This window comes from Eretmochelys imbricata, chromosome 11 (genome assembly GCF_965152235.1).
Source record: "Eretmochelys imbricata isolate rEreImb1 chromosome 11, rEreImb1.hap1, whole genome shotgun sequence".
Lineage (NCBI taxonomy): Eukaryota > Metazoa > Chordata > Testudines > Cheloniidae > Eretmochelys > Eretmochelys imbricata.
Window position 1 is genome coordinate 8,035,338 of NC_135582.1, and position 13,537 is coordinate 8,048,874.

A 13,537-nucleotide genomic window follows, 5' to 3' on the forward strand; every position below is an offset into this window, starting at 1 on the left:
GGCTCCGCCCGTGCCAGCGTAGCTAAGTGAGCTGTAGCTCACGAAAGCTCATGCTCAAATAAATTGGTTAGTCTCTAAGGTGCCACAAGTACTCCTTTTCTTTTTGCGAATACAGACTAACACGGCTGTTACTCTGAAACCTGATTTTTCAGTGTGAGCTTTTCAACGCTCAAACCCCACGTGACCACACCCCCCCCACCCCCCCCAGAGGTCAGACAGCCTCAGGCGCGCAACAGGGGAGGGTGACACGCTGCCCGCGTTGCTATGACGACCCCAGCCGCCGGTCACTTCCCCCAGCTGCTTTGCGGCCATGCTGAGTTTTCGCCCCAGCCCTCTGCTTTACGGCACGCGCTTCCCGCGCGGCGCGAGGTCCCCAGCCGCGGCTGCGGCCGGGAGAGGCAGGTGAGGCGCGGAGTTGGGCCCTTGTGGCATGGGGCGCAGCCGGCTCCGCGCAAAGACTGGGTGACCCGGGTGCAAGAGAGAGAACAGCCCTCCTTTGCTGTGCCTGGGGGCTGGGTGGGCAGGCTGCAGGGTTCAAGGGGGGCGGGGGCCGAGGGAGCTGCCTGCTTTGTGCCCAGTGAATACAAGGTTTTAAGCGGGGGGCGGGGAGGGGTTGATTTTCTTCTCACCCTGGTCTTACCGGCATTTCCTTTGGCTGCCTTGAGGTTACTCCTGAGTGACATGCACGTAAGGGAGAGAGGAATTGGGCTCTGTACCCTCAGCTCTCATGATTCTTGTGAAATCACTTGGGGTTCCCCCCCTTGTCACAGCAACTATGAAGCTCCTTCTTCCTCTCCTTTTAGGCCCAATCCTGCTTTCACTGAAGTGACCAATAAAACTCTCAGGGACTTAAGTGAGAGGAAGATTGAAACCCGATTCTGAATGGCTACCTCAATTTCTTATGCTAGTGTAACTCCACTGAAATCCGTTACAAGGGTTTATAAGACAGCCTGCTGGAAGAATTTGAATGGGAGGGAGTTTTACTCAAAGGGCAGTAAGAGAGACTTTTAAGGGCCTGATTCCCAGCTGACTCCACCTTGTGTTGTCATTTTCCCAGTGATGCCCATTACCATGATATTTGGTGTTTTTTCTTAACGTTCAGGTCCCAGAGCTATGTGATTAAATCAGAGTTTCTGCTTTCTTGTTTAAAAAATTGTTTCTAAGTGTCAAGATTATAGAGAAAAGATTGGTTTCAGAGTAACAGCCGTGTTAGTCTGTATTCGCAAAAAGAAAAGGAGTACTTGTAGCTCACGAAAGCTCATGCTCAAATAAATTGGTTAGTCTCTAAGGTGCCACATGAGCTTGAGCTTTCGTGAGCTACATGCTCAAATAAATTGGTTAGTCTCTAAGGTGCCACAAGTACTCCTTTTCTTTTAGAGAAAAGATTGAAATCATTAACCCTTTAGGGTAGGAAAGGCAGGTTAAGGAAAAGACTTTTGTTAAAACTATTGATGCATCTGAAGAAGTGGGGGTTTTTACCCACGAAAGCTTATGCCCAAATAAATCTGTTAATCTTTAAGGTGCCACCAGACTCCTTGTTGTTCTTAAAACTTCATAACTTTTAAACCAGGTCCTGTAAAAACATGACACGGACTCATGGTTGTTGAACACTTGGGGTTGGCAGCGCTACTTCCACCTGGGGAAAGGGATGGAAGTCTCACCAAATTAGAATGGTGGTAGTGTTTGATCCCCACTTTGCCCAGGTGTGAAGTGGAGAATTGGGCACATTTATTTTAAGTAAAAGAACATCTCTTATTGGATTCACTCAGTGAAACTTGGCTCTGGGCACTGCAAGGGCAGCATTAATTTGGGAGTCAAATTTGCAGTATAAAAATCATTAATGCTATGAAAAATTGAAGGGCAAAAGTTCCTTAATATATCTTTTGCCCAGCCTTCCCCCTCTCAAGAAGTAATTTTAACAGAAATAAAGGGCTGTGATCTTGCAGTCCTCTGCTACTAGTCCTCATGGACTTCAATAGATCTCCTTGCTTGAGTTAGGGACTGCAGGCAGGATGAGGCCCAATGATAGAAACATAGCATTGCACCTTACATTAGGGCCAAGTGTTGTAAACCCTTGTGTGACTTCCGTGGGGACTGATCAAATAAGTAAGAAAATCCAGGATTTGTGCCATAAAAATCGTCCTTTAGTCTCAGTTTTCAGTTGCCTTCTTCATAAGTATGTTGTATAAGATTATGAATAAAAATACCTATCATACACTTAAAGGACCATGTCCTCAGCTGGGTTGCAAACCTGGTTTACACCAGCTGAGGATCTAGTCTAAAGATTTGGGTAGCAGTTGAAAAAGCTATTGAGAAACAGTCCCTTGTTTTTATTACTATAGGTTTTTGTGGGAAAAAAACAGGATGATTATTTCTTCCAAATTCTCCTGGTTATTCTGCTTATTCCCCACATTGTGTATGTGGTACAGCAGCTAGGTTTCAATCCTGTAATGAGCTCAGCATGGATGTAAGGGCCATCTCACATGGCTTCTGAGCACTGTGCAGGCAGAGCTCAGTTGTAAGACTGAAGCCTTATCTGCTATGGAAGTTCTGATTTTTCAAATTAAGGATTATGACTTGAAGGGGAAAAATAGGAGAAACTATGAATGACAATGTTGAAATGTGCATTATCTATTTAGAATTCTTCAAAATCTCGAAATTTTGCACAAGGTATTATCTGGTTTTTCTTCTACGATTATTTTGGTTTTTTACATTTTTTTACTTTTTAACCCTTTTCTGGAACCTTGGTTCCTGCTAAGCCAACCCCACAACTGGATAGTTACTTTTAAGAAAACTATTTGCAGGCCTGTTGTTTTGTGCTGTTGTAATCTACTGATTGTGTTTTCTGTACCTCCGAGCATATGAATCTTTTACCGACCACCTCTTGAGAGCCTGGCTCTTTGGCTGAAGCTGTAAAAGTGCGTACTTTTAGCTCGGAAGGTCACTGGTTCAATTCCCCATCTGGCTCAAAGTGGCATTTGGCACATTATCATCTCCCTTTGAAGTGCTGGCTGTTTCACTTTCAATGAAGTGACATTTTCAATGACACGTTAGCTTTGTGAATATGCCAAAGGTCACTAATGGCAAAGAGGTTTTTCAGGTTTATCATTGGCAATGTCACTGAAATGTACCTGAAATGTACAACTCGGCTATAATATCGAGGGTTTTTTTCAATATATTAGGGCCTGATCCAGAAAATTGTGCTCTTTAACCTAATCTTCTTTGATTAACTTAAACATCTCTTTTGGAGGGACAGAGGAGACTCAGCATCTCAAATCATTAACAGAACATAAGGGTAGATTGTAAGACTACAGGTAAATACAATACCATAGTTCTGCCTTAATTTATGTGTCAAGACCGGCATTATTGTTATTTATTAAGCACCTACTATGTTCTCACTGCTGTACAAGGCATTTAGCGAGACAGTCCTTGGATCGGAAAATTTACAGTCTGAAAGACAGTCCTAGGAAGAGGAAAGAGAAATGGCAGACAATGAAGAGATCCAATTAATTTGATCACTTTTAGGTTTTTCTGTCTAATACTCATTGTTGCTGCTGATCACTATGGGAGGAGATTTTCAAAGGCACAGAGGGGAATTAGGCCTCCAATTCCCATTGACCATCAATGAGACTTACATGCTGATTTCCCCCTCTATATCTTCATGTCTCCTCCTAAAATGATGTGATTCTAGTACCTATGGGGGCAGATGCCACAGTCGCTGGGCTTCCACATGAGCAAAGGGCTCTGCTGTGCCTGAAAACTTCCAGGGCTGGAGCCATAGGTATAACTGATGCCACCATCTCAGAGAAGCAGAAAATCTTGAACTAAAGGATTTGGCAGGTTAAAAAGTTTTTCCATCCCTTCATCTTTCTCTTTAAAGACTCAGAGAAGAGTTTCCTGCTTGGAAACTATTTCTGTTCCAAGTCCTACCCTGGCCAAGACTAGTTTACCTTTTTTGCGCTTCTTTTTTAAGAAGGTAATTATTTCAGAAAGATACAGGGCCATTTAAATTTTTTTGGAAGAATCCTTGTTTAGTTGTTTTTTTTTCCTGGGAGAATAAGGAGAGTAATGCTATCACCAAAGCAAAAGACTCTGAGTCAAGAGAGCTTTCAGCAATACTAGTGTAATCTACTCACAGTGGCACTCTGTGCGCCTCTCCCCGTGGGGCCCCCCCCCCCCCCCCGTGGTGATTACTCTCGCTTTACAGGTATTTGGGCAAATAGTTCCCCTTTCCTTTGGCTTTGTTTCCTCCATTTGTAAAAGAGAAGATATTAATCCTTTCCTAGGTCGTTAGATTTAATTATTGTTAGAAATACCACTTCTGGATTCCTCAGATGCAGAACTGTTCAATAATGTATTATATTTTCAAAGAAACTGTTTTTTTTAACTTTTTGAAAAATTTTCAGGCTCTGCTTAAAAAAAGCAAAAATGCATTGGTTTTCAATTGTTGAAAACTGAATAATTTTCAGTCTTTCACTCAAATTTCGAAACTGCAACTTTGCTTAAAAATATTTCTGCCTTGCCGCCAAGTCTTGATGAAATCTTAACCGTCTTTCCTTTGATGGAAAGCACTAAAGAACATGAAGTGTATTATGACAATTAACGCCAGTCAATATGCTTTTATAGAAAATAGGCATTGTCAAACAAACCTGATCTCATTCTTTGAGGAGATTACACATTTGGTTGATAAAGGCAACTGTGTACATTAATGTACTTAGACTTAGTACCGCACAACATTATGATTATTGATATTGTATTTTGCTATTTTTATACATTAAATGAAAAAATGATCGCCATTGGGGAATCATAATTGAACAGGTGTGTTTCTTGTGTTACTCAAGGATAAGTACTAGGCGCTAAGTCAGGGGTGGGCAAACTACGGCCTACGGGGCGAGTGCAGCCTGCAAGCCGTTTTAAGCCAGCCCGCAAGACACACCAGGTGGCTCAGCCCTGCTCTGGCGCTGGGTTGGGGCCGCACCATGTGGCTCCCAGAAGCCGCGGCATTGCCCCTCTCCAGCTCCTACCTGCTCCAATGGGAGCTGCATGGGTGTTGCTTGCAGATGGGGCAGCGTGCAGAGCTGCCTGGCCGCACCTCTGCATAGGAGCCAGAGAAGGGACGTACCTCAAGAGGCTCCTGGAAGCAGTGGCAGGTGCTGCTTGGAGCCTGCACCCCTTGAGCCTCTCCCCACGCCTCTGCCCCAGCCCTGATCCTCCTCCCACTCTCCAAACCCCTTGATCCTAACCCGGAGCACCCTCCTGCACCCCAAATGCCTCATCCCCAGCCCCACCCCAGAGCCTGAACCCCCTCCCTCACTCCAATTCCAATTTTGTGAGCATTCATGGCCCACCATACAATTTCTATTCCCCGATGTGGCCCTTGGGCCAAAAAGGTTGCCCACCCCTGCGCTAAGTTATTCAGCATTTTCATCAATGATCTGGAAGTAAATATAAAATCACTGCTGATAAAATGTGCAGATGACACAGATTGGAGGAATGGTAAAAAATGATGAGAACAGGGTAGTCATACAGACCCATCTGAACCACTTGGCAAGCTGGACACATTCAAACAAAATGTGTTTTTTATACAGCCAAATAAAATAAATTTAAAAATCTGGGAACAAGGAATGCAGGCCATGCCTACAGAATGGGAGGTTGTTTACTGGAAAGCAGCAATTCTGAAAAGGATTTAGGGGTCATAATGGACAAGCAAGTCAATGTGACCTTTCAGTCCGATGCTGTGGGGGAAAAGGACTAATGCAATCCTTTGATGTATAAATGGGAGAGCTGTGAGTAGAAGTATGGAGGCAGTTTTACCCCTGTATATGGCACTGGTCCAGTATCAGTCTCACTACTGCATACAGTGCTGGTGTCCACATTTTTGAAAGGATGTTGCAAGTTGGAGAGGGTGCAGAGAAGAACCACAAAAATGATTCAGGGCTGGAGAAAATGCGTTGCAATGAAAGTCTTAAAGAGCTCAATATGCTCAATTTATCAAAAAGAAGATTGAGAGGTGACTTGATTACAGTGTTTAAGTACCTTCATGGGGAGAAAATACCAGGTATTAAAGGTCCCTTTAATCTAGTGGAGAAAGGCATAACAAGAACCAGTGGCTGGAAGCTGAAGCCAAACAAACTCAAATTAGAAATAATGCACACATTTTTACCTGTGATGGTGATTAACCACTGGAACAGACGACCAAGGGAACAGGTGGATTCTCCCATGCTTGATGTCTTCAGACCAAGACTGGATGCCTTTCTGGAAGATATGCTTAAGCCAAACACAATTTATTGCACTCGATAGGGGGTAATTCAGTGAAATTTAACAGTCTGTATTATACAGGAGGGTCAGACTAGATGATTACAGTGATCCCTCTGCTGTTAATATCTAAACTATGTGACTGATGGAACAGAAGTCATCTGAGTTACAAAAAACTGTTGTGGCAAGGGGCAGATATGCAGTATTGGGTAAAACAGGGTACTTCATTCAGAATATGTTAGTAAATGGATGTGGTGACATTACCATAATACTGATATATTACCCTAATTACAATGAACTGATTTAATGGAGGAGAAAAAGGGATTGATTCCTTCTGGGCCTCTGTATCAACCAGTTTGCATTCTGAAGCACAAGAGCATGAGATTAAGTCTCTGTATAACAAAAGGGTTTAACATTTTCCTTGTTGTAATTTGGTTGTATCCTACTTATTCTTGTATTTATATCTTTGTGTATAAATAGAGTGGAGTGATTTCCTGGATATCGGGCTCTGCTTGTTTAAAATAATCTTAAATGAAAGGGGACCCATATGTGCATCTTTTAATTCCCTGTTTGTGTGTTGTTATGAACAGGTTGGAAGTTGGCTATGGCAGGTCCGTTCCTGTGGAAGGCAGCTGCGTTGGTAGAGAAGCACAGGACTGGCTTGTTGGCAGTGTCCTGCGCTGGGCTGTTTGGGGCTAACCTTTCCTATCATGTCTTTCCTGAGCAGACGTTCAAACTGTGGTATCAGTGCTGGACTAAGGGGCAACCGGCTGAGCTCTCAGAGAAGCTACGCAGCCTCTTCCACGATGTTCTGGGAGATGTTGGTGTGAAGTGCGTGAATTGTTACCAACCCTTTGCAGCTTTTGGCTTCCACCCAGTGAGTGCTGGGATCCCATGGCTGCCTGCAGGTTCTCTGGTGGGCATCCCTGCCAATTTCAATAGCACCGCGGAGGACAGACAAGGAATTGTCAACCGTGTCGTTGTGATAAATGGCAGAGAAGTGGACTGGGAGAGTAAACAAGGGCTAGCTTTGAAGGAAGCCCTGATGTTTTCACCAGAGGCTCAGAAGTTTGCCATTGCCAGAGAGATTGTGTACTTGCAAAGCAATAGCCCTGCAGTTTATGCAGCTGTGCCTCCTGCTTGCTTAGCTGGCACCTGTCTGTCTGGGGTGGCTATAAAGCAGCTTCTGGGCTTGTATTCTGGCCCCAGGGTGTTTCGAGGCATTTATAACATCACCATTGCAGCAATCGGACTTGTTGGCTACTTTCTTGCTTATGATGCCGTGAGCCACGCACTAGACTACAGGTCGGATAGAAAGGCAGCCACCATTTCCAAAGACTACGCCAGAGGTGGGGTGGAATTCTACGACAGAATCCTGTCCCACAACAGGACACTCCGCACTCTTTTGGGCAAACAAGGAGAGAAAATTTATGCCCCTAGCGGTAATCTTTTCCCTAGGTATTGGTTCAGATTAAAGCACGCTCCATACACTTCCAGAAGAGACTTGATCGTTAACATTTTAAGAGCGCCCTAGGCATAGGAAGGGAGTGATTGGATTTTAAACTTGTAAATTATGTATTCTCTTGGAACGCCACTGTGCTGCCTTCCTCTCCCGTCCCCTGCAACGTCATTCATGCTCTGCTTTTTTTTTTTTGCATATAGTTTGGAAGTACTGTTTAATTTTTCATTCACTGGATGCATCTCTCTTAAAAAATTAAAGACCTGTTTCAAAAGTCCTCTGTCCTACATGCATCTTAAACACTAAAGCCCACTCAGGGAGTGTTACTTCTCAGACACTGATCTGGAAATGCTGGTGCTTTACTCGCCTATAGTTTTGAAATAATTTCTAAAGAATGCAAAAGAAGTACCCCACACAGAATTTTTGTGGCATTAATTTAAAGAGGGGTGAATGTGTGTGTGTATATTATACATATTCTCCACCCCTCATGTGGCACAGCCTAAAGGAATGGTGGGAGCTCTATCACATCCAACGAGACATTTAAAATTGCCTAGACAATACAGTGTAAGTTGCTCTCCTTCTGCTTGTGAATTATTTTTTTGCCACTTATGCTGTAAGGCACAGTGTCCCCGAGTGGTCCAGCTGGTGTGGGGCAGCTTCTTGTTATCCCCAATTCAGGGCTGTGGCTAAAAGTCAAGAGACCCATTAACTCTTCCTTTTTTAACTCACTCAGAACTTGGGAGCTGCCATCTTGCTGCCTGTTGAAAAATTAGGACAGGAAAAAATTTGCTCTCCCCATTAAATTGCATGGGAGAAGCAAGGTGCTATGAACAGGGTTTTTAGTGTTTTGTTCTTTGTTTTAAGTAAGTTGGAATCTTTATGGAAATTTTCATTATGTCGCTTTGCATATGAAGTGTAATGGGAGGGAGGCTGGTAGGAAGAGTTGAGTGAGCCAGGCTACTGCCAATGTAGTGGGTGGGGTGAATCTTTAAATGTTTGGTGGAAAAGCAAGGCTGGGGAGAGTTGTAAGTATGTATTGGGTGAAACTGGAGAACTTGGGCAGGGAACCTGGCATTTGGGCAAAGATTAGGCTAAGGGAAGGGGGGACAGGTTTTGAGGAATACAGGGTATTTAGAAAACAGATTGTATTCTTTAAAGCTTCTGTCTATAAAGTGTGACCCTAGTGGATAGAGCACTGGATTGGGAATCTGGAGCCCTGGGTTCTGTTCCTGTCTCTGCCACTGGCCTGCTGAGTGACCTTGGGCAAGTCATTTCACCTCTGTGTGCGCCTCAGTTTCACCCTCTCTAGAGTGAAGATGATATTGACCTTCATAAAGTGCTTTGAGATCTGCTGATGAAAAGCACTATATATAAGGGCTTGATTTTATAATTATTAAAGGAAAACAAATATCGTTCAAGGGAGAGTAAAAGCAAAGATAACTGCATTTGTTGACAGGCAGGCTGCTCTTTCAAAACAGATTCAAACTTACCTAAAAACAGCAGCTCTCAGAGAACCTTTTTAATCTAAGAGAAAGAGTGGACCTGATTCTCCATTGCCCTGGACCACATGTAATCATTTTTCCCAACACAAAGTCAGTGTTAAATGCCACCATTCTGACGTGGTAGCATTTTACACCCACTCTACTCTAGTGCAAATGACTACAACAAGCAATGGAGTTCATGCTTTCCTAAATTGTCTGTAACCGTAGCCACCGCAGGCTGTGGTCCAAGCCAGACTTCATCAGGAACTTATATAGCAGGGAGATTTTGTGTGTGTTTATTTTGGGGGCGGAATTTTGATGACAAATTGCTGGAATTTTCACTTAATATCAAGAGACTTAACAGAAATATTTGATTTGGGTAAAAGACACTGCACAGCATGTGTGCTAGATGAAAAATAATTTTATTGGGTTTGGTACCATTTGCACTGTTGCTTGCTCCTTACTGATGACAGTTGAATGCGATCAGAGAGGTTTAACATGCTATAAAGACATTTTTATTAGTAAGAGAATCAAAATCAGACACCCTTTCCGTAAGAAAAGCAGAGAAACCTGTAGCTCACACAACATAAGGAAACACAAGTCTGCATTTTTATTTTTCTGTTAAACATTGCATCAGCTCATCAGAATACAGTGTGCCAGGGTGGGAGTGTGTTCTAAACCCTGCTGCAGTACATATGAATGGGTTTCAGTAGCATGCTTGATTTTCTGCTGTCGCAGGAGGTCTGCCAGTGAAGGCCACCCCTGCGGTTCAGCTGGACATCATAACAGGAGTCAGACCACCACCCCCCTCCACTAACATCTGCACAGTTTTCCAAACTTGACCTGTCATTATCAGTATCCTTAGCTGGAAATCTCATGTTCTCATGCATGTTCCTGGTTCTGGATGAACTAAGAGATTCTCCTGCATTACCCTCGTACATCCCTAATTTCAGCTGGTAAAAATCTTCCTCATCTCTCATGACGAAGCTGTCGTATTCTACATGTTTCTGCCTGCCCTGGGCATCAAGTAAATTTATCTGGACTTTGTACCATTTTTGCTTGGTGATGAGGTTGATAAACTTATTGCCAAGCCAGTGATCTCCCTCTAGGTCGCCAGAGCCATATTTGTAGGTTGTCCAGGCTTCTGACCATGTGAGCTCAGTGTTGTTGCTGTTTCTCTGGATTACTGTCCACCCAGTACAGCCATCCATCTATCACTGGACCACAGGCATGCGGCTTCCTTCAGGCTGTGTGATGTAGTAAAGGCCACTCTCATTGTGGTGTGAATGGAAAAGTTCATCACAGTCCCTTGGGAAAGCTGAGGCATAAAAGAAGTTGTAGATGATTGGCTGATTCTAAAACTCAAAGCTAAATTGCTTTGTCTCTTCTCAGAATAAGCTTAAAGCTAACATAAACAGGAGTATTAAAGGTCAAGACTGAAGTACATTGCCTGTGAAGTGTGGAGCCCTAGAACTGGAATATAACTCAGAATTTAGCCCATTATGTCAGATTCTTCCCTGGTGTAACTCCACCAGAATCCACAAAACTCACCAAGATTTACACTGGGAATGAATTTGACCACTTTTGTTTTGTTTTGTTTGCTGTTACACAATTACTCCATACTAAATCCTGAGTGCACTAGGGGAATGGAGACCCGCCTTCAGAAGAACTGCAAGTCAGCTAAAATGGCAATTTAAAAAAAATTAAAGAAAGTGCCTTGCCTGCTACCATAGCTTAGCACAGCCTTGTCTTAAGTGCCTGCAGGCCGTTCTCCTATGTAACATTAAAGCATATTATAAAGCCCCTGTGGTAGTAATGAATTTTCCAGCTGCTTACTCTGTAACTGCAATGCAGCGGGTCTCTTTAGAAACTTCAAGGGCCTGTAAATGCTTCATTGTTCTCTCATCAGCTGTTCAGGTAACCTGTTTTGGAATGTAGATGTCAGTAAGTGTAATTCTTTTTTTAAAAGTACATGATCTGGCTTTCCAAGGAGCAGCTTATCATAAATATAAAGGGAAGGGTAACCCTTTCTGTATACAGTGCTATAAAATCCCTCCTGGCCAGAGGCAAAATCCTTTCACCTGTAAAGGGTTAAGACGCTAAGGTAACCTCGCTAGCACCTGACCCAAAATGACCAATGAGGGGACAAGATACTTCCAAATCTGGAAGGGGGGGAAAAAGGTTTTTGTCTGTCTGTGTGATACCTTTGCCGGGAACAGATCAAAGATGCAAACTCTCCAATTCCTGTAGAGTTAGTAAGTAATCTAGCTAGAAAATGCATTAGGTTTTCTTTGTTCTTTGGCTTGTAAATTTGCTGTGCTGGAGGAAGTGTGTATTTTTGTATCTTTTTGTAACTTGAGGTTTTGCCTAGAGGGATTCTCTATGTTTTGAATCTGACTGCCTATAAGATTATCTTCCATTCTGATCTTACAGAGTTGTTCTCTTATCTTTTTTTGTTCTTCTAATAAAGTTCTGATTTTTAAGAATCTGATTGTGTTTTTTGGGTCTTAAAAATCCAAGGGGTTTGTGCTCATCTTGTTTATTCTCAAGCCTCCCCAGGAAAGGGAGCGTAAGAGCTTGGGGGGATATTTGGGGGAAAATAGGAACTCCAAGTGGTCCTTTCCCTGTTCTTTATTTAAAACACTTGGTGGTGGCAGCATTTTACCTAATCCAAGGGCAAAGACTTTGCGCCTTGGGGAAGTTTTAAGCTAAGCTGGTAGAAATAAGCTTAGGGGTTCTTTCATGTGGGTCCCCACATCTGTACCCTAGAGTTCAGAAGGAACTTTGATATGGTGGCAGAGTGGTGGGATCATTTTGAACCAGAAGCACGGCAGGTTTTGTAAAAGGTGATTACAGCTGCAGGTTCTGTCTCTCTGCCTGATTACAGAGCAGCTCCATGACAAAAGGATTTTTATGTAGGCTGAGAACAGCTATCAGAGACAAAGGTATCAGGTTACAGCACAGCAAATTTTACAAGCCAGGTTTTTGTTTTTTGTTTTTGTTTTAACTCTCGGGTATAGCTAGGTTAAAAACAGAGAGGCTAAGATGACAAAAAGCAATGCCAGCAGAAACTGGAGATAGCCAGACTGGAAGCATAAGAGAAAGAAAAGGAACACCAGAAATTGGTCGAATTAAAACGACTCGATAAGGAGGCAGCGAAAGAGGCAGAGAAAGCCCAGGAGGCTGCCCACCAGAGAGCTATGGAGGCAAAAGAAAAAGAAATGGAGGCTGCCCACAGGAGAGCTATGGAGGCAAGAGAAAAAGAAATGGAGGCAAAGGAAAAAGAAATGGAGGAGAGGGAAAAAGAGAGGAAGCATGCACTGGAGATAGAGAAGTCAAGGGCTCAGCAGAATATACCGAATAACCCTAAAATCGTTCCCCAACAATCCACAAATGGGAGCGACTATGTCCACAGTATGATGAATCCAGTGATATTGCTGAATATTTTCTCACCTTTGAGAGACTGTGCACACTCCATAAAATTCCTGATGCTCACAAGATGACCACATTGGTCGCAAAATTGATTGGAAGAGCTCTGGATATATTCAATAAGATGCCTATTGATGAGGCTTCTGACTATAATAAATTCAAGGATATGGTTTTAAAACAATTTCAAGTTACACCTGAAACTTACAGAGTAAAATTTCGAACCCTTAAGAGAGGGCCTGGACTAAGTAATGTGGCTTATGTAAACCAGATGACAGATCATTTTGATAAATGGATCAAAGGGCAGGATGTAACTAGCTTTGGAGGAATACGGGATTTGATGATACAGGAGCAATTCCTGAATATGTCCAAGGATGATATAACACAGCGTTTATGGGATAAGAAAATGGACTCAGCAGGAAGTCTTGCTTTTTATGCTGATCAATGCAAGCAGTCCCAGACTGCCACAGAGGTGGGGCAAACCGGAACAAAATGGGTGGAGGGAGGAGAGAGGAACAACCCTGGTCGCAGTTTGAGTGGATACCAGAAGGGACACCCTCAGACCACACCCTACTACCAGGGGCAGCCCTAGGCCCCAACTGCACACCAAGGAACACTCTAGACACCTTATCGTCCCACCACACGGTTCTCCAGCAACCCACCTCGCCCCAGTGACCAGTCAGCTGGGCGATGTTTTAAATGTAACAGGCCAGGGCATGTAAAGGCCAACTGCCCCAAGAACCCCAACAGGATTTCAGTTCATTGCACCGGAATCACACCAGAGGTCCTCAGGCCCAGATTCCTCTTAGATACCCTCAAAGTGGAGGGAAACTGTGAATGTGGGTGGGAAGAAGGTTACAGCATGGTGGGACACCAGAGCACAAGTGTTGGCTATCCACGCTTCCTTAGTGGACCC

General features: G+C 43.5%; 1 protein-coding gene and 1 pseudogene across 2 annotated transcripts in view; one reads left to right on the forward strand and one right to left on the reverse strand.

The window, feature by feature from the left end:
- Window positions 1-243: 243 nt before the first annotated feature.
- TMEM177 (transmembrane protein 177) overlaps window positions 244-13,537 on the forward strand; it is a 56,057-nt gene continuing 42,763 nt past the window's right edge. The window contains exons 1-2 of one of the 2 annotated variants that reach the window (XM_077830119.1): window positions 244-402; window positions 6,846-11,681. In XM_077830119.1, coding sequence (XP_077686245.1) covers window positions 6,860-7,789 — 930 coding nt within the window. In that variant the 5' untranslated portion in view covers window positions 244-402; window positions 6,846-6,859 and the 3' untranslated portion in view covers window positions 7,790-11,681. Of the gene's footprint in view, window positions 403-6,845; window positions 11,682-13,537 lie in introns of those variants that run through there. The other variant, XR_013347507.1, reaches the window with a different exon arrangement.
- Window positions 9,870-10,406, reverse strand: LOC144272359 (fibrinogen-like protein 1-like protein pseudogene; annotated as a pseudogene).